This window comes from Coturnix japonica, chromosome 3 (assembly GCF_054131305.1).
Source record: "Coturnix japonica strain WE chromosome 3, WE-NBRP24, whole genome shotgun sequence".
In the NCBI taxonomy this organism is placed as follows: domain Eukaryota; kingdom Metazoa; phylum Chordata; class Aves; order Galliformes; family Phasianidae; genus Coturnix; species Coturnix japonica.
Genome location: NC_140665.1, coordinates 39,349,397 through 39,374,129, shown reverse-complemented (window position 1 = coordinate 39,374,129; position 24,733 = coordinate 39,349,397). Strand labels below are relative to the sequence as shown.

General features: G+C 43.5%; 1 protein-coding gene across 1 annotated transcript; it reads left to right on the top strand.

Annotated features, from left to right (window-relative positions):
• Positions 1-474: 474 nt before the first annotated feature.
• Positions 475-18,597, top strand: C3H1orf198 (chromosome 3 C1orf198 homolog). The gene is made up of 4 exons (XM_015857928.3): positions 475-928; positions 6,141-6,191; positions 13,632-14,180; positions 16,143-18,597. The coding sequence occupies exons 1-4, from the start codon at positions 581-583 to the stop codon at positions 16,197-16,199; spliced, it is 1,005 nt and encodes a 334-aa protein (XP_015713414.1). The 5' UTR covers positions 475-580; the 3' UTR covers positions 16,200-18,597.
• Positions 18,598-24,733: the final 6,136 nt, after the last annotated feature.

Below are 24,733 nucleotides of genomic sequence, written 5' to 3'. Positions count from 1 at the left end.
ACAAGATCTGCCTTGTAATTACAGTACTAGAGAACTGAGGTTGCAGAGAACCGTGCTCTTGCTGCAAGCTCGTCATCGTGCTGGCAGTAGCTTTCAGAAGGTCGCTGCAGTTGGGTAATGGATGTTTTTTAAGATGCTGGTTTAGCTCTGCTCTCCTGTTCAGGCTTATAAACTCGGGAGCTGTAGTTGTCAGAAACCACTCCTAATGTGGAAGAGGCCGGCGGGGTGTGGGCACTCGGATGGCAGGTGATATTCTGGCTTCATTCCTCTCCTCTACGAGGAGCTGCTGGGGGTAAAATTGTGAGGGAAACAGAACAGCTCTGAGCGCGGCTCTCCCCTCAGCCGGCCATGAGGGGCTGCGAGGAGGGCGCCGGAGCCGGGCTCCGGGAGGGGCTGCTGCGGGCGCTGGGCGTGTGGGAGGCGGGGAGGGGGCGGTGGCCACTTTTATAGGGAGCCGGGGGAGGCGGTGTCTGCAGGAGCGGAGCGAGGAAGGGAAGGGACGGGAATAGGAGGCGGATCCCACTCCGCCGTACAGCGCGGCCGGTTTGGTGCGCGCGGGGCTGGCGCCGGCGGGGCGGCCATGGCCTCGATGGCGGCGGCGATCGCCGCTTCCCGCACGGCGGTGATGAACGGCAACCGGCCGCTGGACGAGCGGGAGCGCAAGCGGTTCAGCTACTTCTCGTCGCTGAGCCCCATGGCGCGCAAGATCATGGCGGAGAAGGAGCGGATCCGCGAGCGTTACGGGCCCGAGTGGGAGCGGCTGCCGCCCCGCCAGCAGGACGAGATCATCGACAAGTGCCTGGTGGAGCCGCACGTCCAGGCCCGCTACGCCGCGCACCGCGGCACCGCCCGGCCGGCCGCGGCGCCCAGCTCCTACCCCAGCCTGCGCCTCAACACGGGCCAGAAGGTGGTGCGATTCGGAGACGAGGTACCGAGCCGAGCCGCACCCCGCCCGGCCGCCAGACAGCGCTCAGTGGGCGCGGCACGACGGTTCCGTGAGGGGGGTCCGCCATGGCGGGGCCTGCGGGACGGGCGGGTGGGACCTTCGGTCGGCAAACGGGGCTCGGTGGTGTCTCGGTTGTGCGGAGGAACGGGCACTAGTGGTCCCTGGCAGCCGAGGGACTGATGGATGGAGGGCGAGATGTCGTACTGCATTCGGTCAAACCGTAAAAACAGGAAAGGCAGAGTACCGAGGTGTGGGTGGGAGAAGCAGGAGGGATCCCCATGTGGGGTTCCTAAAGCAGAGGCTGAGTGAGGTTCTGCAGTGCTGAAGGCCGTGCACAGCCCCTCGCTGAGCATGGACCGCACGGAATGTTCCCCCTTGTGTTAAACCTCTTCCTCACTGCTCCTAATTTCAGGCTGTGCTAAAAATAAAACGTTGAAGACATTCCAGCTGTTGGTATTTTTGACGCCTTAAAGTAAATAAATAAATAAGCAGAGTCTTTCCCATGTTACCTGCCAAGAAAAACAAGGGTGTGGAAAGAGTAGATGACCGAAAATATGTAGATGTTAGAGCTTCTGAGGGTCCCCTGTCTGGTGGAGAAGGGCGGCAGGCCTGCCAGAATCCCTGCAGTGGGGTTTGTAAGAGGTGTGTGAAGCATCGAGGCTTCTGCCTGGCTTTGTGGTTCCTGTGGCAGAAAGGTATGATACCACACTGCACACACATCCTATCTATAGTCAAGCAAGATGTGTTCAAGCTTAGTTTTATGTAGTCAGTGATACCAGGAGTTCTGTGTGTTTTCTAGCAATAAGCTGTTGCTACTGGTGAAAAGGAGTGTAAAGACGCAGGCAGAAATCTTGTTGTATGAGCAGTCCTGGAAATCTAAACTTGAAGTTATTTCTGTAAGGATTTAGGTGAATGACTGTGGAAACTGTGTTCGGCATTCCTGGTCTCAGACAGCTCTGCTGGGCTTTCTGCTTTGAATTATGTGGATCCAGAATGGACGGAGGCATGTTGTAGCTGGTTGTGCTGCACCATATGGAAACAATCATTTTCTGTTCATCCGCATTACAGCTACAGCGTCCATCTGAAACTTCTGCACACCACAGTCTTTTTCCTTCTGCCCCAAAATGCAGCTGTAATACGATGGTGTTCTTAGCCGTTGTACCGATGAAGGCATGGTCCATCAGAATACAAAGTGTTTCATTTTGGAAGCGTCTGCCTCGACTGACTTCCTCCTTGACTTCCAAGCTGAAGTCATGTAAAATGCTTCTTTGAAGAAAAGAGGTTCCACTTGTTTTGGCATTCTGCATTTCCATTTTAGTTCTTCCAACCACAGTGTTGAGCCTTGGAGCTTTTCCTGGCACCTCATCTGATAGCTTCCCCTTTCCATCCGCTCCCTCTCTGGCATTCAGCCTGATTCTTGGACATCTGCCCTGGCTCACTAATCTCTCCCTCCTTGTCCCGCTGTTACAGAGCCACTGCAGCCACTCTTGCCATTTCGGTTCAACTTTCCAGGCTTGCATATGCTTTGCCTACAGACCTTTGTTACAGTGCTGCCTTCAGACCTCACAGCTTATTGAGCTGTGCTGCTGTTGCCAGTGTAAGATGTAGCTGCTGTACTTGGTGCAGTCATGGTTAGTTTGGACACTGAGAGCGGCCTCCATAAGCCCGTGTACCCCCAAATCTCTCATTGATATTGCAGCTCTTTCAGTGTGAGCGTGCTGTCCTGGCAGTGTTCTTGTTGACACCTGCTATATAAGCATCACATTGTGCATCCAGAGGAGCATAGCTCAGCCTCCACATTAACTGATGCCCAGAGGAGGGCCACAAAGATGTTCAGAGGGCTGGAGCATCTCTCCTGTGAAAGAAGGCTGAGACAGTTGGGAGTCTTAGGTGATATTGAGCATTTGACAGGCAATCGCAATAATGAAATTTTTTATTGAATAAAGTACCGTGTGACTTAGAAAATGCTGAACAGTTTATGTGGAAGAAAGATGGGTAAGGGAATTTTTTAGCTTCACCCATCATCTTTTGGAAGGGAAGCTACCTGAAGGTGGATATAGTATGTATTTTGCTTTGCTTTAAGAACTTTGAAGCCAAGCCAAAGAATCGACCCTTTTATCTCCTACTTATAAATGCTTTAAAGCAGCAAATGTTTAATATATCAATAGCTCTAATGCCAGGCCTGCTATAGATTTGTGCTTTTAAAAAATAAGAAATGCACTGTAGTTTGGAGTGCAGCTAAACCACAATAACCAGCAAGTCCTGTTCTGAAAGCGCTTCTGCAATGCATTTGCCAGCACAGAAATCCATTTGTTGGTAGTTTTGTGATGGCACAGTCACTGTCAGCTGCTGTGAGCAATGCTTCTGTCACATAGGCAGAACCTTTCTCCCAGTGTCCTTCCTTTTGAAATCCTGATGCTGTTTGGCAACAAGCTGGCTACGTGTGGCAGGCATAGTTTGTGATTCTTTTTAATAGAATCAAAGGATTCACAGAGTCACAGAATTGTAGGGGTTGGAAGGGACCTCTAGAGATCATCGAGTCCAACCCCCCTGCCAAAGCAGGCTCCCTACACCATGTCACACAGGTAGGCGTCCAGGCGGGTCTTGAATATCTCCAGAGAAGGAGACTCCACCACCTCCCTGGGCAGCCTGTTCCAGTGATTCTATGATTAATATATTCTGCAGCTGGTTCTTGAAGTGTATGACCAGATTTGTGTCGCTCTCTCCCCATACCCCCAACTCCCTTTTTTCTCTCTTTTCTTTCTTTTTTTAAGCTGTGAAATATGTTTTATGAGGCTCACTTTCTTACAAATACTTTCTTACAAATAGGTTCTTGAACGCTGGGGAACAAAAGTTGATTTATTTGGCTTCTCTCTGGATGAAAGCTTTGTTGTCTGGTGAAAACAAAAGCTGATCAGATATGGGTCTCCTCTAATCTGCGTTGATGATAAAAAACCTCAAAGCTGCTTTCTTGTTTTCAATCTCACTCATCGTTTCCTTTTGTGAATCTTAAAACTGTTTGGTTTTTGCTTCTGTTTTCTTCAGTCATGGAAGAACTTGTTTATTTTGGGGAAAACAAAGTTCTTCCTCAGATTTTATTGGTGACAAAAGTGAATCAGGAGCATCAGGCAGAAAACAGCTGAACTTTGTTATTCTCCTGCTGCTCCCTTGGTTCTCTCCATGTCCTCTGAGAACCAAGAAGTGAAGGCCACAAACTTCCCTTCTGTGACAATGGACAGAACCTGGTAACTGTTTTATCTTCAAGTACACTTCAACTATTATAGCTTGCTGCACCCTGCATACTACCAGTACAAGTTTTTCTTTTGCTGTTTTCCACTGGAAATGTCAGTTAATTAATAGTTTATTTAAACCACCTGCACAGATGGCCGACCTGTAACCTGTCTTATTGTTGGGATCAGTTTCGTATTAAGTTTTTTATCCCCTATTCTTTAGCTAGTAATCCTTGTGAGCTATGAGAAACTGTCCCAGCTGCCATTGCAAATGAGTTAGCCAGAGCCTTCTGACAAGAAGTCACTTAAATCAACAAGAGCTTCCCTTAAACTCCTGAAGTAAAATCCACTGATGACTCTGCTTACATGCCTGGAGGTTTAAGGCTCTCTGACAGCATGTGGGAGTTTGCTGGACTTCGCTTCTGTCTTTTAGTGCTATGGCTGATGTCCAGTACTAGTTTGTGCAGACAGAAGAGCTGTAGTCCTGTAGTCAGACTGTGACTTAATGCAGGGACTGGGCTCACAAAAGGCACTTTCTTACCTCTGTTGCCACCTGAGCTGTGATGCCTGTCATACATCCTTGAGAAATGGAGTTCCAACTTTGCCAGTTTCAAATGCAAAAGGTACAGTCTGAAAGTGGCTTTGAAATAATTTGACAGCTCACCAGTTTCAAGGCATCCCATCTAATGCCTCGTATGGCATTTGAGTGGTCAGCAGCAGCCCACTGTTCAAATACTGATAGAAGTCAAAACAGATAGTAATAACAGACTTTTATTGTTTCCCTTAAATGGTAATAAATAAAAGCATCCATTTCCCAGAGCAAGAGGGTCTAGTATTACATTTGGGCTCCTGTAGAGCCCAGGCTTTTCCTTTCAGGTAAAAAGCCTTTAGGTTGTTTAATTTTCAAAATGATTTTCATCCATCCTCACCTTAGATACTTAGATCTTAGCTAGTAAAGAATCAGGAGAATCTTGCTTTTATATCCTCATAAAGGAGTGTGGGATTACTTTCATATTCCTCAAATACTGCTAGAAACTGTACATTTCACAGGTGAGAACCAGTTGGGGACTGACATGTTTTTGCGTTAAGGAGTTGGATAGACATTTCTAATTGTAATTTTCATAGCCTTTGGCCAGTAGAATTTCACTAGGCTGAAACGAGAGGTGGCAGAGCAAGAGAATGCTGTCAGATGCCTCTGAGAAACGCATTCCTATAAAGGCAAAGATCAAAAATATGAAGAAAAGGCCAGTCGTGGTAAGGTAGGGGATTCCTATACAGTAGTTAGCTTAAATCAGTTCTGATATTACTTTAGAAGCAGGAGTGTGATGCAAGCTCTTCTGGCATTGTCCTGTCATCTCTTTCTTAGTGCAGTGCATTCCCAGAATGGTACCTCTTGGATTCAGACTGGGATTTTACTCCTGCATAAACAGCACCAAATACTTATTTCAAGCTGATTGTCTTCAAAGTGCATAATGCTGGGTTTTGTTGGGGCTGGATTCAGCTGTGGCTTGTGCTGATAGACGTGCAGCCCTTTTGCTGCCTGGTTGCACACGTGCTCTTCAGTCTGTGGGGCGGAAGAAATGGAACTTTATTTCCCTAAGGCCACAGCTCATCTAGTTATATTCTTGTGTGTTGCTAGCAGCTACCAAGGAGTGTAGGTAGTAGAAAACTGGAGACTTTAAAGCAGTTTGCAGAGAAGACATTTCAGGAAGTTCAGGACAAGTTAAATCTTCATATAATTCATAGGTTAAATAGGAATACTGTTTGGTAATCCTTTGCTTAAAGAACTTGCTTTCAGTCAGTCTTAATATATAATCAGTGACATATAGAAGTAGAGCTCTCACTTTTTAACTACTTCTTTGGTAGCGGTTATACCTCCAGCAGTGCAACATAATGTTATCTGAATGATGCTCTGTGTAGGTAAAGCTGTTCTGATTTTTAATCATTCTTGAATTTTATTTCAGGATATAACTTGGCAAGATGAGCACTCAGCTCCATTCTCCTGGGAAACGAAGGTAAATATGCGTCACTTTTATTCTTAATGTTGGTTTGTCATTTGATGCTTCTCCTTCTGCTTTTCTATTATATTTTGACACTTGATAGGCAATGTTGCCTTTGTTCTGTGAGAGCTGTGTACAGTGACCATACAGCAAATGAAACAGAGCTGGTTTACTTCAGTTTACGTCAACAGAAACACCAAGTGTACTTTGTGAACCAATGTTCCTACTTCAAGTGCGGGTGTAAACCTGATTCATTCTAAATTATTTGGTTCTTTCACCCTTAAGTTTTCAAAACAATTTTCCATGTTTATCGAGGACAGGAAATAAATGTGTATCAGTTATCGTGTAAGCCTCTTCAAGGCTAAAACAGAGTTACTGTGTTTGTGAACCTGTGGTGTAAGAAAATACAATTGCACCACGTTTTTATTGGGAAAAAGCTGCCTTGTTGCATTTCTCAATGGGATATGACTACCATGGTCATTTAATGATATTTCAGACTTTTGGTTTTCTGGATTTATCTGCCAGAGAAAGCTGCTTTTCTCCCACCTTCATCTTTTTTTTGCCCTTGAACTATGTAGATATCATGCATGAGCTTATGGATATAATCTCAGCTTGATGCAGAGTAATTATCTGGAAATGCCAGTGGATACTAAATTAATCCATTTGACCTAACCCTAGAGTTGTTGTCAGCTTTCCTTGTTCAAGGTCACTGCCTCTAACTAGCAGCCCATCTGTGCTCGGCAGATGTAGATTAACCTGTAACTTAATGTGGCTCCTGGATCCCTGCAGCCCACACTGCTGCGGTTTAGCAGAAACCAGCTAGCTCAGTCAAGCCCTCTTGTCTTTCAGGACCCTCGGAAAAAGAAGCCACTGACTTTTAGAGTAATACCAGAGAGGCTTGTAGTATGAGAGCACTTGGATGGAGCTGTCAAGAATAGTTGTGGGAAGGGTGTGATAAAGCTTTATAACTTCTGACTATTTGAACTTCCTGGAGATGGTGCTGCCTGTAATGCACTGACCAGTGATCCATGATGATCTGTATCTGCAGTCAAATGGATTTCCTCTCTAATGGGCAGTTGTATTTAAGTGCTTGTATGGCTAGTGAAGTTTTTTTCAACCCAAGTTGTGGCTTTTCCCTTGCTGCATAAGACTCTTTGTGCTGTCCTTCTGGTGTCTCAGAATAAAGGTCTTCAGTGGATCAATGCTCCAGGTTCATGCCTTTCTGTAACATGTGGAGAATTGCAGGATGACATGGGAACACTCCTGACTGCTGAAGAAAAATGAAACGGGGGGGTTGTGATAGGAATTTGTCTTAGCTAAGCTGTGCTTCTCTGTTTCCCCCTCCCTCCTTGCTGTGCTTCAGCTGCAGGGTGAAAAGCTGAATGACCTTTTTCCTTGAGCAAAACTCTAGGGAATCCATTTCAGACTGCTTTCATAGCATATGGGTTGGTTGCTTTGTGTGGGTTCCTCCTTTTGTTTTCTTTACAGTGCCTCATCTTATTGTGTCAGCCTTCCAGCCCAACCCTTCAGCTGCTGAGTCTTCTGGTTATTAAAGGCTGATGTCTTGCTTCATGCTTACTCTTTGATCTCTTCCCTAACCAGCACTTCAGCAAGAAAATGTTGGAATGCAATTTCTCCACGAGTTACTGGCTGAGTAGAAAATACCCTTGCCCAATCAGTCCAGCCTGGGGAAACAGTGAAGAAACCTGAATGGGCCATTGCGATGTTGTAAAGCATGTTTGGTGTCTTGTGTGCCACATCTGTTCCCATTCTTATTTTAAGCTATCAGCCTCTTTCTATTTCATTAACTTTCCCTCACGGTGGGCTATTCTTTCTGTACAGTTTTTTTTTCCTTATCTCCTGTTCATGAAGAGTTTCTTGTTTCCTTTTGTGTTGTTTATTTGTTTGTTTTACACATCGCTGCTGTTATAACAGAGTACCTTAATTCTTCTGTAGCTTTGGATGAATGAGCTATGGCTTTCCTGTAGAAGAAAATGCGACAACTGACTTCTACTTTTGCAGAGAAGGAGGAAATAGAGATTTAAGTCAGTAAAGCCAATAGGCTTTTTCTTTTCTTTTAACACTTAGTCTGTAAGAAAAAATACGAAGTAACAAAATCAGTAGTTGTTTGAAGGACAGCTGGTTTTGGATAGCTGAGGAGGTGGAGGGAGCAGCAGAGAAATGGCAAGGCTGTGTTTTCTGCAAGCTGGAGCTGTTGCAGCGGTGACAATATTGCTCCCAGCTGATTAGGCATGGACACATTTTTCTTAATGGTAGCTAATGGAATGAATTCCCTAATTTCGTGGCTGTTGCACTTACCATTAAAGTACTATAATAAATTGCTTTCATTTTGGATGGAATGTCCAGAACGATCTGATAACCTCCCTTCTGTCCGAAGTAAATGTTGTGTTCTCATTTTGAACACAAGCATGAGATGAGGGTTAAGTTGCTCATATCATGTCAGATACACCCGTGAATGTTTCCACCTCTGAAGCTGCAAACAAAGCAGGAACGCAATGTGAATGTTTGAGTTAGCAGTTAGGCATCATTTGAATGATCTAATATATTTAGTGGGATATATACAAGGATAATTACTGGAGCAGGAACACGTTCTCATGGCACTGCAAATAAACTGACATTATAGAACGAGAGGCTGACTTGGATGGAGTGATTTGGTTCACGGGTGGAGCCCTTATGCGATGTGGGTTACTCTTTTTCTTTTTCAGCTGGGTCCGAAGCCAGGTTTGTGAATTTAGGGCATTCTATTTATGGCTAAAGGTTTAAGTGAGATGAAAGCTGACATTTTGGCTGAGTTTAGCCTTTGAGGTTTCTTGGTCTGTTTGATGTAAAAATTGAGTGAAACAGCATGGATTTCAAGATATAAATGGAAAACAGGAATCTTGCCTGGTTTTGGAAATACAGTTTTGTTTTGTTTCTAATGAGCAGAAAATATAATCTGGCTGCCACCTTGGTTGGTTAACACTTTGAATGTGCAGAGCAGCATGGGGACAACTTAGGGAACCTATTTCTGATCCACGCTGTTAACTAAAATAAGTTTAATTCCAGATGTTTAAAACAAACTCTCGCACGTCAGAAAACTGTTGGTCTTGCTACAGCTAGAATAGTTGTGAAAGCAGCTTCAGAGAGTCCTTTCTGTAGGGGTTTACTTTTTCTTCCTCCAGCTCTCCTCTGTGCTACTTTTTATGCTACTTAGGATTTTCATAGAATCATAGAATTACCCAGGTTGGAAAAGACATTGAAGATCATCAAGTCCAACCGCAGCCTAACCATAGTACCCTAACTCTAACAACCCTCTGCTAAATCATATTTTCCCCCCTCCTTCCACAATAGCCTGATATTAGAACCATTTTTCAGCCTGCAATTGTTGATTTGGTTTAAGTGGCAATACTTTCTTGGAAGGAAAGAAGAGGGATGCCTGAGATTTTGGCTTTTTCCTTCCCCTTTTTGGTCTTGATGACAGATATATAAAAATCAGTGCCGTAAAACTGCTACTGAGTATTACAGAATCACAGAATTGTAGGGGTTGGAAGGGACCTCTAGAGATCATCGAGTCCAACCCCCCTGCCAAAGCAGGCTCCCTACACCACGTCACACAGGTAGGCGTCCAGGCGGGTCTTGAATATCTCCAGAGAAGGAGACTCCACCACCTCCCTGGGCAGCCTTGTTCCAGTGCTCCATCACCCTCACTGTAAAGAATTATTATTAGTAGTATTATTAGTATTAGTTCTTCAGCAAAAGAAATAAACTGTGATAATTGTAGCTGTGTTCAAGATTTATTTTAATCTGCATGGCCTGGTGTTGTTAGCTAAGGATTCGGTTACCTGCATCAATCTTTGGACAGCTGTTTTTGAGCATAAAACCAGGCACGTGCCAAACACTGATACAAAGAGTTTGCTCAGGCTCACCAGTAGAGGAGATAAACTTGTGTCCGGAACCAGACTACTGTTCTTATCACCAAATAGTGGATAATGATGTTTCCTCTGAAGCTACACGATGTGCCTCTTTCATGTTGTCTTTTGGTATGGTTTAAAATTACTTAGACTGTTTTTCTATGCTCTATTTTTACCACTGTGATTGGACTCTGCTGACCTAAGGATTTCTTTCTCAAAGGGTCTCTGAAAAGATCCTGAAAACACCCACAGGAAACAAAGCAAAAAATGGCAACAAGTTGGTGTCCATGTTTATTCTGATTTTGTCCGTTCAGCAAACCAAAGTCATTTTCTAAACCCTTTTCAACTTGGCTTTCTTATCTCTGCATATATATCAGGCTTTGCTTAAAACGAGTTGCTTTTGACAGTGTTTCTAAAGTCTTTGTCTCAACAATTTAGATTTTTCAGGCTGCCAAGCCAAACAATTTGTTTTGGCTGTGTTTGCGTGTCTGTTGAGTAAAATACTACACATTCCTGATGAGTGAATAAGATGCTTAAAAAAAAAAAGTTCCTCAGTTTTTGTGGTCATTTGTTTTTAAAATAGATTTATGACTTCAAACCTGATTCCATTAATCGTTAGGTTCTTAAAGTGTGTGGTGCCTGTCTTATAGAATACGTTGTTTCTCATGAGCACCTACAGATAGAAGTATGATTTAGTAGCTTATCTCTGCCTCCTGGGGGATACTGAGGTGAGGTCTAAATAATTTTAATAGATCCAAATGATAAATTTCCTAATATGGCCTTTTTAAGGAAAGAGGGAGACATAGCTTCCTAAAAACCTGTTTTGCCTATTGCTTCTCTTTTATCTATCTATTGGGCAGAAAGGTAAGCCAAGGTGTAGGCATCCTTTACTCTAACCCTTGCAAAGGAATTTGATAACACAGTAATGGCACTTTAGGTTTCTACACTGAGGGCTTCTCACGTGGCTCTTTTCTGTCTCCGTATGAATTTATCTGCTGCTCTGGTTTGTGATTTTTTTTTGTTTCTTTCAGTATTATAGTACCAATTTTGTGATTTGAAAGATATCGCATATTAATCACTTTCTTTCATCAGCGACATTTCTCAGTGGTTCGGATATCTTAAGTAACCTTTAAAGTCAAATAGAAACAATAAGTGTTGGTGGTCTCTCTGGGTTGGAAAGGTTAAAAGTGCCTGAAGTTCTGCTGCAGGGTCACGCTCTTCCCTGTACCAGCAGGAGCCTGCTGCTTCTAAACCAGAGCTCTGGGCTGACATTAGGGCCTTTGTGAAGGAAAATCAAATGTGACCACAGGAAGTGGCTTTTGGACCACAACATGAGAATTTTTAAGGAAACCTGACATTATTTTGTGTGTCCCGGTGCCACTGAAATGTGAAGTTATCTCATTGGTTTTTCTTCTTTCTAATTTGTGCTTGCCAGCTTCTCTTCTATCAGTGTTTTGCCCAGATTTTGTTTCCAGTGTCTATCTGGCGGACACAGGGCTGGGGTGGCCTCTCTCTGCTCTGGGCACTGACCGTCTTTCTCACTTGAGCTGAGGTAGTAAAGGATCATTTTACCTACAGTGCTCCTGCAGTGGCCTTCTGCCAGTGTCATGTCTAGTGTAAGCTCTGGGATGGACTGAGAAGAAAAACAACTACAGAAGGATAGGAAATAGCACTGGTTTAAGTACCTTCTCACGCAGGAATTAAGTCTTCCAAGGTGCAGTAAAAGCAAGATTCTTTTTTTCCCTTTTGAATATTAGGGAAATGCGCGTTCACTTTATATTGTGGCTTGGGTTTTTTAAAGATGGGATTTTGTCATTTTTGAAGTCCTAAAGCATCTTAACTTCAGGGTGGTAAATCTCTATTCAGTAGCGTTGTCAAGTGAGCTTAGGGAAACAAATTCTATAAATTAATATAGAGAATAGCAGTGATTGAATAATCCTCAGCACCGTTGTGTTTACACAGGATTCATCAAATGGAAAATTGGGTTTAAAATAAAAATAAAGCAGTTTGTTTATGTCCTTCATTATTTGGTGAGTCAGTGCGTTTTCAATGGGAACTTGGAACCTAATGCTTCCCTGCCTATGATCTCAGAAAGATACCTAATAATATATAATTAATTCTTTAGAAAGTTCAGGTGTTGATTCATGAGTCAATTATGTGTAGCCAGCTGCTGGCCAGGTCAAAGTTAATCAGCCGTATAAGCCAAAACAAATCTGGCTTATAAATAATCAGATGCTCTGTTGACATTTGCATTTTGATGACAAATTCTGAATATGAAATATGAGGTGTGCAAATCCTAAATCTGAAGTGCCTTTGAGCTGAACACGTACAGTAGTGCAAAACTTGACATCAAAGACTGCTATGAAAAGCAGTATGCAATTTGGACTTTTTTTAACCTTAATTCTACGGATGCCGTTGCAGTTTGGTTCAGGAGAGTCCCATAATGAGGTAAAATTGGAAGAACCTTACAAATTAGTAATGAACTTCAGATGTATCAACATCTACTGTTTGAAGTATCCTATATGATTTTTGCTATCTAGTCAACAACAGCGTAGCATTAGCTGAAAATGCACTGGATTTTGTTGTTGTTTTTTTTTTTTTCCCTAATGTTCCATGTACAATAACACTTAAATGTTCCATAGAGTGAAGTAAGGTTTAACTTTTACTGGCCTAAAGCTGACAGCCAAGAGTGCTGAAATGGTGGTAAGCCAAGTGAACATTTCATAGCACTGTTCACCCTTGGGTGGCTTTTGCAGGATCCGTTTCTTCCCTTAGCTGTGGTCTTCATTGACTCGGTGTAATTTCTGAGAAATGAGCACAGCCATCCTAATTGCAAGTAAAAACCAAACACAGCTCTGGGGTGAGTGTTGAACAGGCCCTGCTGGAGTTGTTTCTCACTTCAGAGTGGCATTAGAATTGTAAAACTACTGATTTACACACACTCATTACATCTAGTACTCTGTCTTGGAAGTAGGTGGAATTAAAATGTATTGCCAACTGTATCAAGACTGTACTGGATGACTGCCTTTTCAGCATGTTGCGGTTACATTTGCTTAATCTTCTCTTGTAAAACATGTATAGCTTTCAGAAAGCATCCACATCTATTCTAATGTTTTAGTGTTGTTCTGAGGGACGTGGTTTAGTGGGAAATATTGGTGATAGGTGGATGCTTGGACTGAATGATCTTAGAGTTCTTTTCCAGTCTTGGCGATTATATGATTCTATAGGCTGTCTTGGATGGGCCTTGGATCAAATAAATAAAAAAATAAATCATATTTTCAACCATATCGCTCTGTTTTCCCTCTGACTCCTTTTCAGCAGGTCTGGGACTCTTACATTAGCCTGCATGGAGACTTTTATTAATAATTATTATGTAGCTAGAATGGTAGACATTTATGGAAAAAATTGAATGGCTTTTCTGTGATATCTGCTTTTTTTCTGTGATATCCGCTGCATGAGAATTGCACAGCTATTGGTAGAATTTCATAACCATTTCTTTGTGAAGGGCTTTGAAATACTTTTTCTTTCCTTTAATCCCTAACAGAGTCAAATGGAGTTCAGCATTGCATCTCTGTCCATACAAGAACAGAGTGGTGCCCAGACACAAAATGAACAGAGGCAGCCACTTAAAGCAGCACCTGGTGTCCAAGTCCCTAAATCTTCTCAGGCTAAGACCCCTGGCTCTGATGGGTTAATAACACCCAGGAAGGATGAGGAGTCCTCATTCTGGAAGATAAATGCAGAGCGCTCCAAGTTTGAAGGAGACAAGTCTGAGTTCCAGTCCTTGACCCCCAGCCAGATCAAGTCCATGGAGAAAGGAGAGAAACCCCTTCCCTCTTTTTACAGACAAGAGTCTGCTCCAAAGGAAGTGGCAAAAGCTGAGAAGCCCAGCATAACTAAACCTGAGAAGTCTGTTACCCCCAGTCTACCTTCTGTATCTCTTGAATGGGAGAAACCTCGACCCACTCAACTCCCTGCTAGTTCTCTAGATGATTTCTTTCTTCCTGACCCACCACAGGACCTGGCATCTTCTAGGACAAACAAGGAAGATACTGATGGTACTATACTTACAGACCCACAAATGCCTGGACAGGTAAAGACTGCTATGTCCACTTTCCTTGAATGTAAAAACCATATAACACATTAAAACATAACAAAGTCATTCTGGAAGGTTAGAAACGAAGCATTAAAACATAGATAAGCTTGTTGGCTTTTTATCCTGCAAATTTAGGGAAGTCTGTTTAACCAATGTGTCAACTGCCATTGTTTGTTTCAGTATAATAATTATTACTGTAGTAAAGTTCATAGGATAAGGGCATCATTTAAATATAACAATTGAAACACTGACATGGCATTCATGGGCTGACTTGAGAGCAAGCTACTTAACCATTTCGGGTAGGGAGCTTGCTGTATAAAATAAATTAAAAAACACTTTTTTTTTCTTGAAACAGCTAAATGCTTCTTTGAAACAGCTAAAAGCTTAACTTGAATAGTAGGTAAATTAAAATCTAGGACTCTTTCTTGCTATATGCAGCATAGCAGTTAATGGTGAGCTTGTTTCTCAGCTGCTCTAAGCCCAGCAGCCACGTTGCAGTGTTTTGTCCCAGGCAGCTGGACGGCTTTAAATGTATTTTCTCTTAAAGTCCAAAATGGAAATGGAATGAGCTCCCAGAATAGCCTTCTGAATGTGGCTTTTTTTTTCCTTAAAGAAAAACAAATAACAACAAAAAAGAACCTTAAGCAGCTCAGTAGCCCATTGGATCTATTTAAAAAGCAGATGCTGATCTGTGAGAAAAGAAAAGGAGCAACAGGATACAGCATGGTGAGGGAAGGAGAAGAAAGAGATACAAAGCCTAAAAACTGTGAAGTCAAAACTGTTCTTGAAACAAAGCCATGCAGTTCTGTTTGAAATGCAGCCCTGCCTCAAGCCTGATGCATTACTGTACACCTTAAACATAGCCTGATGCATTACTGTACACCTTAAGCATGTCACAGAGCTTTCTCTTACCATGTTTTCACACTGGTGATTGTTTAAATTCCAAACAAGATGATGTAAGGGCAGAAAGATGCAGGCTGAGGTAAAAGTGAAGTGTTTGAAAGTGAAGAGAGTGGCAGTACTTAAGAGAGAACATTTCTTAAGCCACGTCAGTGCTTGGAGTGCCGCATTTAGTTTAGGTTTTGGTGGGGTTTTCTTTCCAAAGCAAAAACATTCTTCTTCTTGAGCTGTTTTACTCCAAACTGTGACTGCAGTACTTCTTTCATTTTACATAAAAACTGCCACAATTTCCTACATCATAATGGTTTGTTCAGTATTAATTCCTTGGTGAATGCTTTCTGTCTTGCTGGAATAGTTTGAAAAGCCTGGGTTTTCTATCCATGCAGGAGCAAACCGACCATATCAAAATGTGAGAAGACAGGGTTGCATGAAAGAATTTTCTTCGTTTCCTCTTTCTGGATTCTTTCCCCAGGATGGGGAAGAGGTTGCAGAAAGGGGAAATGAAGAAAAGTCACTCTGTGGGAATAGACTCTAGAGACTCACATGTGTCCCCTGAACAGTCTTCCTGAACACCAAAATAAAGCATGGTGTGTATCACAGCTGACAGTGCAGTGCTGCAGGAGCAGCATGTTCTTGATAGTCAAGTAAAATGGCTTGTCAACAGAGTCTAAACCACATACTTTTCTAGAAACAACTGGCTGTCCCTGTAGCAGGCAATCCATTTGAATTAGCGATGCCTGCATTTTGTGTTTGTTTTTCATCCTCTGCAATGCTCACCTTATTCTGAAAGTTGATCTTTATGGGTTTTTCCATGGGCACAAAGTTACCTTTTGCCTGCAGACGGGAAGGATTTCTTTTCTTCCTTGGAGCTGCCTTTTTGGTCTTGTTTGCCTTTGTTTTCATGTCTAGTGTAAGCAAGATGTAGGCATCCTAAGCAAGATGAAAGACTTGACATACTGGCAGACAACAGCTTAAAGTTTCTTTTGTAGATAAGTAGTCAAGTACTGAGTTTGTAATGCCATAATTAACAGTCACATCTTTTCTTTTTTCCTCTTGCAGACTAGTACAAGCAATGTTATCTTGAAGACTGGCTTTGATTTTCTAGACAACTGGTAAAAGGTGCATCAAAATAGTCCGAACCAATTTTGGGGAAGGAATGAGATCTCGTTCTCTTCATGTGTTAATTTACTAGTATTTGTGTCTTTTTCTAGAAGTAACTTTCAAATTCTTAAATGTTGCCTTTGTATAAACTTTTGTAATACCAGATGCATTTTTGGTTTTTAAACAGTGTTAGATGTGTGGTTTCATTTTGATTTACTTTGGAAATCTGTTACGTTTTTAGTAGCGACTGTTTTGAGAGAATGGGAGAAGTTACCAAATAGATGTTAAAGGAAAACAAATGAGCGCCTCTGTATCTGAGAAGTGGAACTTACAGGAGCGGGTTGTTATTTTCAATTGAAACCTTGCTGGCGTGGCCTCTAAGTCATAGCGTAACACATGCAGTGGTTCCAAAAAAAGCCCAAATGATTCTGTACTTCAGGTAACTTGCAAAAGCAGTATGAAAAATAAGCATACGGAGTGTGTTGACTTCTGTATCTCATGTAGTCTGGAAGTAACTTTTGTATCACTTATTTGAAAATACTTTTCTTTCCAAGAGGGCAAAGGTATTGCCAGAATGATGGATCCAAAGAAGCACTTCTTGTACCCTACAAATCTGCTAAAATAACCAGAAGAGTGTTAGAGAAATGACCTGGGGAAAGAATTAATGTTTCTGATCTTTGGATTAAAGACTTGAAGTGGGGAAGGGAAATAGGACATCACCTTATGAATGGGGGAAACTGTCTTCAGGGAATATAAGCCTAACAATTCACTGCCTCCTTGTTAGAGCATAACTCTTCTTAACAGTAGTGCTGGAAGCACAGCACTGGTAATTGCTGCAGTGTGAATTACCTTTGTGTCAGGAAACCACTATGTTTATGGGAGGTCCTAGTAGTATGAGGCTTCTTTGTATCTATAAGCAACTTACAGTCTCAAGGACTTATCAACTTTGGTGCTTTTTCCTCCTGGGTGGGTACTTTCTCTCTTCAGCATTCAACATCTGGGTTACTTCTCTTCCCAATTGCAAAGTAGCATCTCAAGGTGGCCCTCAGCGGTTCTGCGTTCGAATGATCCTTGGTGTTTTAAATGTAGATAACAAGGTTAGCTGTCATGTGAGCCTGTTGTCTCCGAAATGCAGCATGATTTACACACTGACTCTCACTGTGTTTACCTCACCTCGAAGCCTTAATTCCCCCAACGCACAACCAGTGGGTGGTCTGCTCCAATGCCAAAGGTCTGACCTGCCCTTTACCTCAGCAATAGTCCCGTAGCATTTGTTTGGGGTAGAAGGCAAAGCACGGGGCTCTGATGGCTCTTGTAGGTCCCTGCCGAAGCTGTAAGAAGGTCGCCATCTCCTAGACCTTGACAGTGCTGAGCTTCTCATGGATTCGCATTTGGTTAAATGCCAGAGGCAGTTACATGCACAGAACTGGCTGCTGCAGGGTTCTCCCTACTCCAAGTCTGTTACAGGAACCGTTTGAAATGTACTGGAGGAGTCCTTGCCTCTAATTGCTGTACTGCCTGCTCTGAACAAGCATTGTGTGCTGATAGAGCATTAAAACTTACTTGCTGATCAAGGAAGATGCTGTAAGCTGCCCTCTGAGAGACAGAACCACCGAGCCCCAAACCTCCAGCTTTTCTAGACTTTTCTTAAAAGGTTTCTTAGCTAAAGGGGCAGATTGCTACAGAGTATAAGCCATTGCATAGCCTTATGTATAGAATTCAGAGGCTTCTAAATATCCTTCCTGAGATGTACACGTTCACAGATACTGTCTCCGCATTCAGCAGTTCACAAAATACTATCACTGTTTCTGTTGGCCTCGGCTTTGCAGCTTGCTTTTTCTTAGCTGTCCATGTTTAGGATTTCTTACAAGTATCCAGCATTAATATAGCTTAGAACAACTCGAGCAAAAAATGATTTAGGTGTGTAATTAGTACTGACTTACACCTCCTTTTCAAAGCTGACAAATGCTAACCCTGGGTATTACTCCTTTCATTGACTCCAATTTTCTATGCATTCAGCTGCTGAAAAGTTTCAAATCCAGTGTGAAGATGTGTATTCTAATCTTACTTAGGGATGGGCAGATCTTAAAGCAAACTCTCATACTGTTGAGGGGGTGTGATTTCATATCTCTGCTAACTGCATTGAAACTTCCTAAAGCAGAACCTGGGCTGTCTGTCTCCTCCATTGGCTAACTCTACCCTGATTATACACATTGGGACCAGCTGGTAGAACATGCTGCAGAACTTTATACTTATCCTGGTGGGTCTTTCCTGTGCTTTGACAAGAGTTGATGCTCCTTCTTTCTTTCGTATGTTTTTATTAAACATTCTTACAAAAAAAAAATAAAAATGTACTTGGTCACATTTTATATTAACGATGTTTTAATAAATTCACTTTACATAGAACATGTAATGCTTTGGTACTAGTTTGTGTTTTGTCCCTTACGCCCTTCCTTCCTCAGTGCCATTTGAGGGGTTTTTGTGTTAAAAAAGGGGTGGTATTCCAAGTGTAATTAGGATCTGGCTTACATCATTTTGTTCAGTCTTGTTTAAGCTCCATCTTAACTTTTAAAAGTTCATTCTAATAAGAGCAAATCCACAGCCTCTGGGAGCTGTCTGGGCAGATAGAGTCAGCAGGTCTCATAACCGAATACAGGCAGTATAGAAAACGTGCTGTGGCTGTCTGCCTAAGGACAGCAGAGCAGTAGATTGAGTTTGTCACTGGTGGCTTCTGCCACCAGTGTATTCTGAGATATATTCTGTCCTAGTGGAGCAGGGAAGGAAATCTCACAATCCATTCCTCTCTTTCAGCCATCTTCCCTCTATGATCCTCTTCCCAAAGGCATCCTTCCCATCCTGCTCCCTGCTGTTCAAGGCAAAGTTGCCAGAGGAAAGAGAGGCCACAGTTCCTCCTGCCCCTTACCAGCAGCTTTATTTTCCTGCCCGAATGAGTGGCCTAGCCAGCTGCCAATTTATCCTTCTAAGGCAGGCTTGGCTGAAAGCCTGGCAGCTGCGTCTCTGCTCACCTTCAGCCTGGCACATTGTTGTTAAAGCTTATTATTTTGCCTCCAGATTTTACTCTGAATTTCTTCTAGGGAAAAGGATTCCATTAGGCAACCTCTAAATCACAGCCTTTATCAGCTGTGCTGCCTAATGGCTGTGAAACTTGGACCTCATTTCAGAGCACGGATACAGGGATAAATGCCCTTGGCAGGTCAGCGTTTTACTGGGATGCCAATGAATCCAAAAACATGTAGCTGCTCTGAAAATAGCATACTGCAATTTTGTTTTAATGCTTGTCTCTATAAAGAATGAGGGAATGAAAAAAAAGAGGGAAGGGGGAGGGAAGTATTCTGTATATCTTGGATGGTTTAACGATTTCAGTAACTAGCCAGAGGTCTGCACAGGGGCTTGCCCTCGGCCTTAGCTTCCCTTCTTACCAAAAGTGGCAAGAGTGCCGGTGACCCTCAAGTCAAGATGGCTGTTTGCCTCCTGGGTACATGCTCTGAAATCCAATAGCAACCTTTGAAGATTCCCTCTTTACAGCTAGGTACAGAGTGTTTTATTGGGACTGCTTTTGTTGCGGTAAAGCGCCAGCTGCTATGAAAAGCTGCCGTGACACACAGCGTCCTCATGGAGATAAGAGAAGAAAGTAAGGTTAGAGAAGAAGGAGAAAAGGTCAGATGGGAGTTGAAAATTCACCACACTGGGTTTTTCTCTACTGTGACATTTCCCAGCCACAGGAGCTGGAGCACTGACTCCAGTTTGCTTGGTGGCAAAATTTATTGGGACTCGCAGGAAGCCCAGACTCTATTACAGCTGTTTGTTATTAGAGGGCTGACTGAACATCCTGCTCTCCTTGCCACATTTTTCAGGACTAATATCTGCCAAAAAGGAAACTAATGCTGTGTGCCTATAAGCCTATATTTAAGAAACACTGCTCTGGCCCCTGTGTTGTACTGAACCCTTTGGCTTGTACTCTCGCTTGGCAGCAGCTCCATTCTTCCAGAGCGGAGAATGATGGCAAATACTTGTGGCCACTAATTGCAGATTATTTTCACTTTTCCATCCTGAAGAAACAGAGCTACAGCCAGTGATCCAGGGCCCCTGGGAGCTCTAGCAGCCCGGCTGGCTGGAGGAGCAGGATTGCGGCCTACCTGGGTGAGCTCCTCAGGGGCTCACAGCCATCTCTGGCCAAGGCCGAGGCTCTGTCCAAGGCCACAGCAAACCTGCATATGCCCCAAGAGTTGCCAGGCCAGGCCCTTCAAACCTACAGCTGTGCTCCAGTGACCTCCTGTAGGCCCAGCAGCTCCACTCTAGGTCATTGCTAGCAGACAGTGCTGCCCTATTTGGGTTACCCAGTCCTGTTACAGCTCTGAAGCATTTTAGCTTTGATGGATGCAGCAGGAACCAGGAGCTGGCAGGCATGCCCCCAGCCTCATAGACTTTTATCTGGTAGTCAGTGACTGCTCTTAAAGAGAACTTCAGCTTGCACGAATAAATAGCAGTTGAGAATCCTCTCTACCGTACAGATTCAGCTAAAATCCATAATAGCAACAGCACCGAGTCCTTCCTGATTCATTCCCAACTAGCCCCCAGGGCACTACTTTTTGCTAGAAATTCCATTAGTGTTTACTGTTAAGTTCACTACAAGGCACTTCTGGTTTTAATTATATAGCCCTTGTAATGCTTCCACTGGCACTATCTCAGTATGGAAAAAATGAGCATAGGATGCAGACAGATTAAAAAACCCTATTAATTCCAGTGCTAATAGTGCCAGATCATTATAGTTACAAACAGATTTGTCTCCATTACCCAGCCCAAATAGCTGGCTTTCAGTGCCTGTATAGGAATGTAGTAAATATGACAAAAATGCCTTTATCAGGGGAACCTAATTTTAGATACCATGTTTAGCCGGGCAATGGAACTACTTAGGGAAGAAATTATTGAACTTCCAATTCAAAAACACATTGCAGGACACACTGCATCTCGCTTTTCAGATATGCTTCCCCTCACTGCATCCATCACATGGGAGTTTCTGCATGTTCAGCAGTGTTCATCTGTCCTGTTGTCACTGCAGTCTGTCCCTGTCTCTGTAAGGCTGCCATCCCCAGATCTCCTGCCTGCAGACTTGCCAACCCCACTGCCCTCTTTCCATCCAGGTGTGGGTGAAACCATGTTCAGTCTCTATGGAGCTCTTTACTTTGCTGAGATTTCCTCAGGCCTGCTCAGTCAGCTCTGCTCTGAAAGCAATCACTCCACATGAAAGCTCAGGTTTAGTTGCTGGTGTCCAGGGCCATGAACTACATGAATCATAGCCCAGTGAGTGAAGCTGCAAACTATAATTACAGAACGTTGTCTTGTTCCAGCACTGAAGTTATTCTAAAGGGGTTTTCTCTGCTGAACTCCTTCAGATATTCACTGATAGCAGAAAGTACACAGAGATTCCTCTTCAGAGACTTCTAATGAAAGCCACCAGCTTTGATCTTGATATCAAATGACAACACTCACCTCAGGCTGAAAGCCTGCACGCAGCTCAGAGCGTCTTCTTAACCTCCCTAAAGGGAGCAAAAAGCATCAGCTGAAGTCACTTGGAAGGGAAGTGCAAGGAATTGACATTTGTAAGCCACTTGAGATTATGGGAGAGACAACTTTGTGAACACTAGCTGGAACCATCGGGTGGCTGAAGATGAAATGTCCCCGTGTTTTGATAGGCTTCATGCTGGGTCCTGCACAGAAATGCTGCACAGGGACAGAAATTCAAATGGGTGGGAATTCCTGAATAGATTCCTGTGAATTCCTCCAAATTCCTGCAAAATCCTGCTGGTGGGCAGTGCCTCAAGTGCCTATGGGTGAAGCTGGGCACTGTGCTCTGCCAGTGCAATCTCCAGCCGCAGCACAGGTATCAACTCCAATTTTAGCCCTAGGAGCAGTGAAAGCCCTCTTGAGTTGCAGCCTACATTGATAGTTCATCTAAATCAAGGCTGCTTAGCCTAAGGCTGGCTTTTGAATGGGAAAGGCCAAGTGCTGGATTTTAAATCTAATTTTGAATGACTCTGAATTCATCTGAGAAACTGCATTTTTTCCCTTGGGACAGAGATGGGTCTGTGACTGCAGGCTATTGCCTGTGCAGAGCAAGCTTGGGCCTTTCCTTGTACCCAGTCAGTTTTCTAGCTGAGTGATCCATGTGTGGCGAGTCAAAAGTTGGCTGTCAGTGTAGGGTACAAACCATCTCCCTATTTGGGGTTATTACTGAAGAAATTTACACAAGCTGTCCCACATGTATATAGAACATGTATATATCTGTGTATGCGCATATACGTATTATGTATATATATATATGCACACACATATATGTGTATATATATACATAAATCATTATTTATGTTACAGATTTAAAGTACATACACAGAAATTGATGTATACATTAATACACACTGAAGGGCTGCTGTTCTGCTTTACCCGTTTTCTGTGCATCTGAGCAATGCATAGGAACAGAGAGACTGCAAGGAGGGACGCTGTTCTGCTGAGATGGGTACTGCAGCATTATGACATTAATGTTAGACCTCGAAACAGCTTTAAATCACCAATTCCCACTCTTGGGGCTGTTTGGTGTTAATGTTTTTCAAGAGCTGGATGTTAGTGATCAGAGAAGCTACTAAATTAACAGCTCTGGAGACTTAATTGTCAGAACACTTTCAATTATTTATTAGGGAAGGAAATCCCTGCCTGTAAATAGAGCCAGCAAAGGGTTATTTCAAGCCAGAAGCAGTAACAACACATCAAAGCAGTCACAAGCCATGAGTTAAGGCCACTAAAATCATCAACATGGTTTGAACTTCAAAAAGCAGTAAAATAGCAGCGATCACTGTATTCCGGCTTCTGAATCTTTAACCTGCTCAAATGCCATTTTCTACACTTTCTCTGTCATTAAAGCTGGAACTTACAGTATAAATCCGGTCAATTCTCACTTTCTCATAGACCTCTGGAGCTGAGGCAGTTGTGAAGCTGCCAACAAGGAGCACACCTAATAACAATCAACGTTTTGAGCAGTGGAATAGTTTTCCCCAAAAAGGAGGCACCGATCATCCATTCAGTGAGCCCAGACCATGGGCTCTGTCTTGTCTGGTGCCTTCTGGGATGTCCTAGGTCCAAGAGCTGGATGATAATGGCATCTTGCTGGAGAATTTATCTCTCATCTGTGAAGGGAAATAAGAACAGTGCCATGTTTGCCTTAAGCACATCTCTTGTCCCTGTGCCGTGGATCTTGTGGGTACATCTCTGCATCTGTCCACAGGGGAGTGGCCTCTTCATTGCCCTGCCAGACCCTTGCTCCCTCAGTCAATCCATTCTCACCAGGGCATTTGGGGTACAAGATGGCAACAACACAGAACACAGAACACAGAATGACTGATGTTGGCAGGGACATCTGGAAGTCACCTGGTCCAACCCTCTGCTCAGGAAGGTTGCCCATGAGCATGGGACCATGCCCAAGACTCAGGATGCTGCATCCCAGGAGCATAGCTGTTCTCCCAGCAGGGACCTTGTTTACTAAGTAGAAAATCCTGGCAGGAGAATGAGCCTTGGGTACATGAGCACGGGCAAATGGGGCTCTCAGCATGCTAAGTGCTGGCTCTGCCCACGCTGTGCTCCGAGAAGCAGCAGTGGGACATGAGTCTGGGGGGGGATCAATGCCAGCAGGATGAACTGCAGGGACAGGAAGCAGGGGAGGGATGAATGGCGCTCATGCTTTTCCACTGTATGAAGTTTTGCCATGTTGGTCTGAAGATTTGCTAGTCACCCACAGGAATTTGTTTTCTTAAGGCTAAAAGAAATAGACTTTCATAATTACATTAAAGCAGTGAAGACTGCTCGCATCGCACTGCCCCTGCTTTCTCTCCCTTTCTCTTCCTTGCCAAACCAAACCTGGTACCTGGGTTCTTTCTCTTGCACTGAATGCACCTTTCCCCCAAGGCTTATGCAAACTGCACTGTGACTCTTTTTCAGCAGCCAGCCAGCCATGCACCTGTTTTCAATTAAAATTTCTTACTGTAGCTCTTGCTGGCTCAGAAAAGTGTTTTGACAAGCGTGAGGTTTCCTGCCCCTGGAAAGAACAACATCTCTCTAACAGTGCAGCGAGTTCTCCTGGAGAGATCTTACCCTGAACTGCAGAGAAAGCTGCACTCTCTAAAAGGACCAGAAACTGAATCAGACATAGTGGTACTAAAGATGTCCTGGAGCTCCTGGTCTTAAGAGGGTGGCTGGCACCAGCACAGGACACGGCTTGGGTTGCTGCTATCGCAGTGCCCTCATAAAGACAGTTCTCAACCTCTGTTTCTTGTGTTCAAACTTTGGCCTACCCCAGTCTGAGATAAAATGGTATATATAATATCCACCTAAGGGATAATATCTGGAACTTCAGCTGAGCCTGGTGGGGCACAAAGCTGAGCTGAGGCTGTAACACTCACCCGCTGTTTAGTCCTCACTGAAATGGGAAGAGATCTATTCATGCTTTCACACTGGAGAAAGAATCTGTGAAGATGGCACTT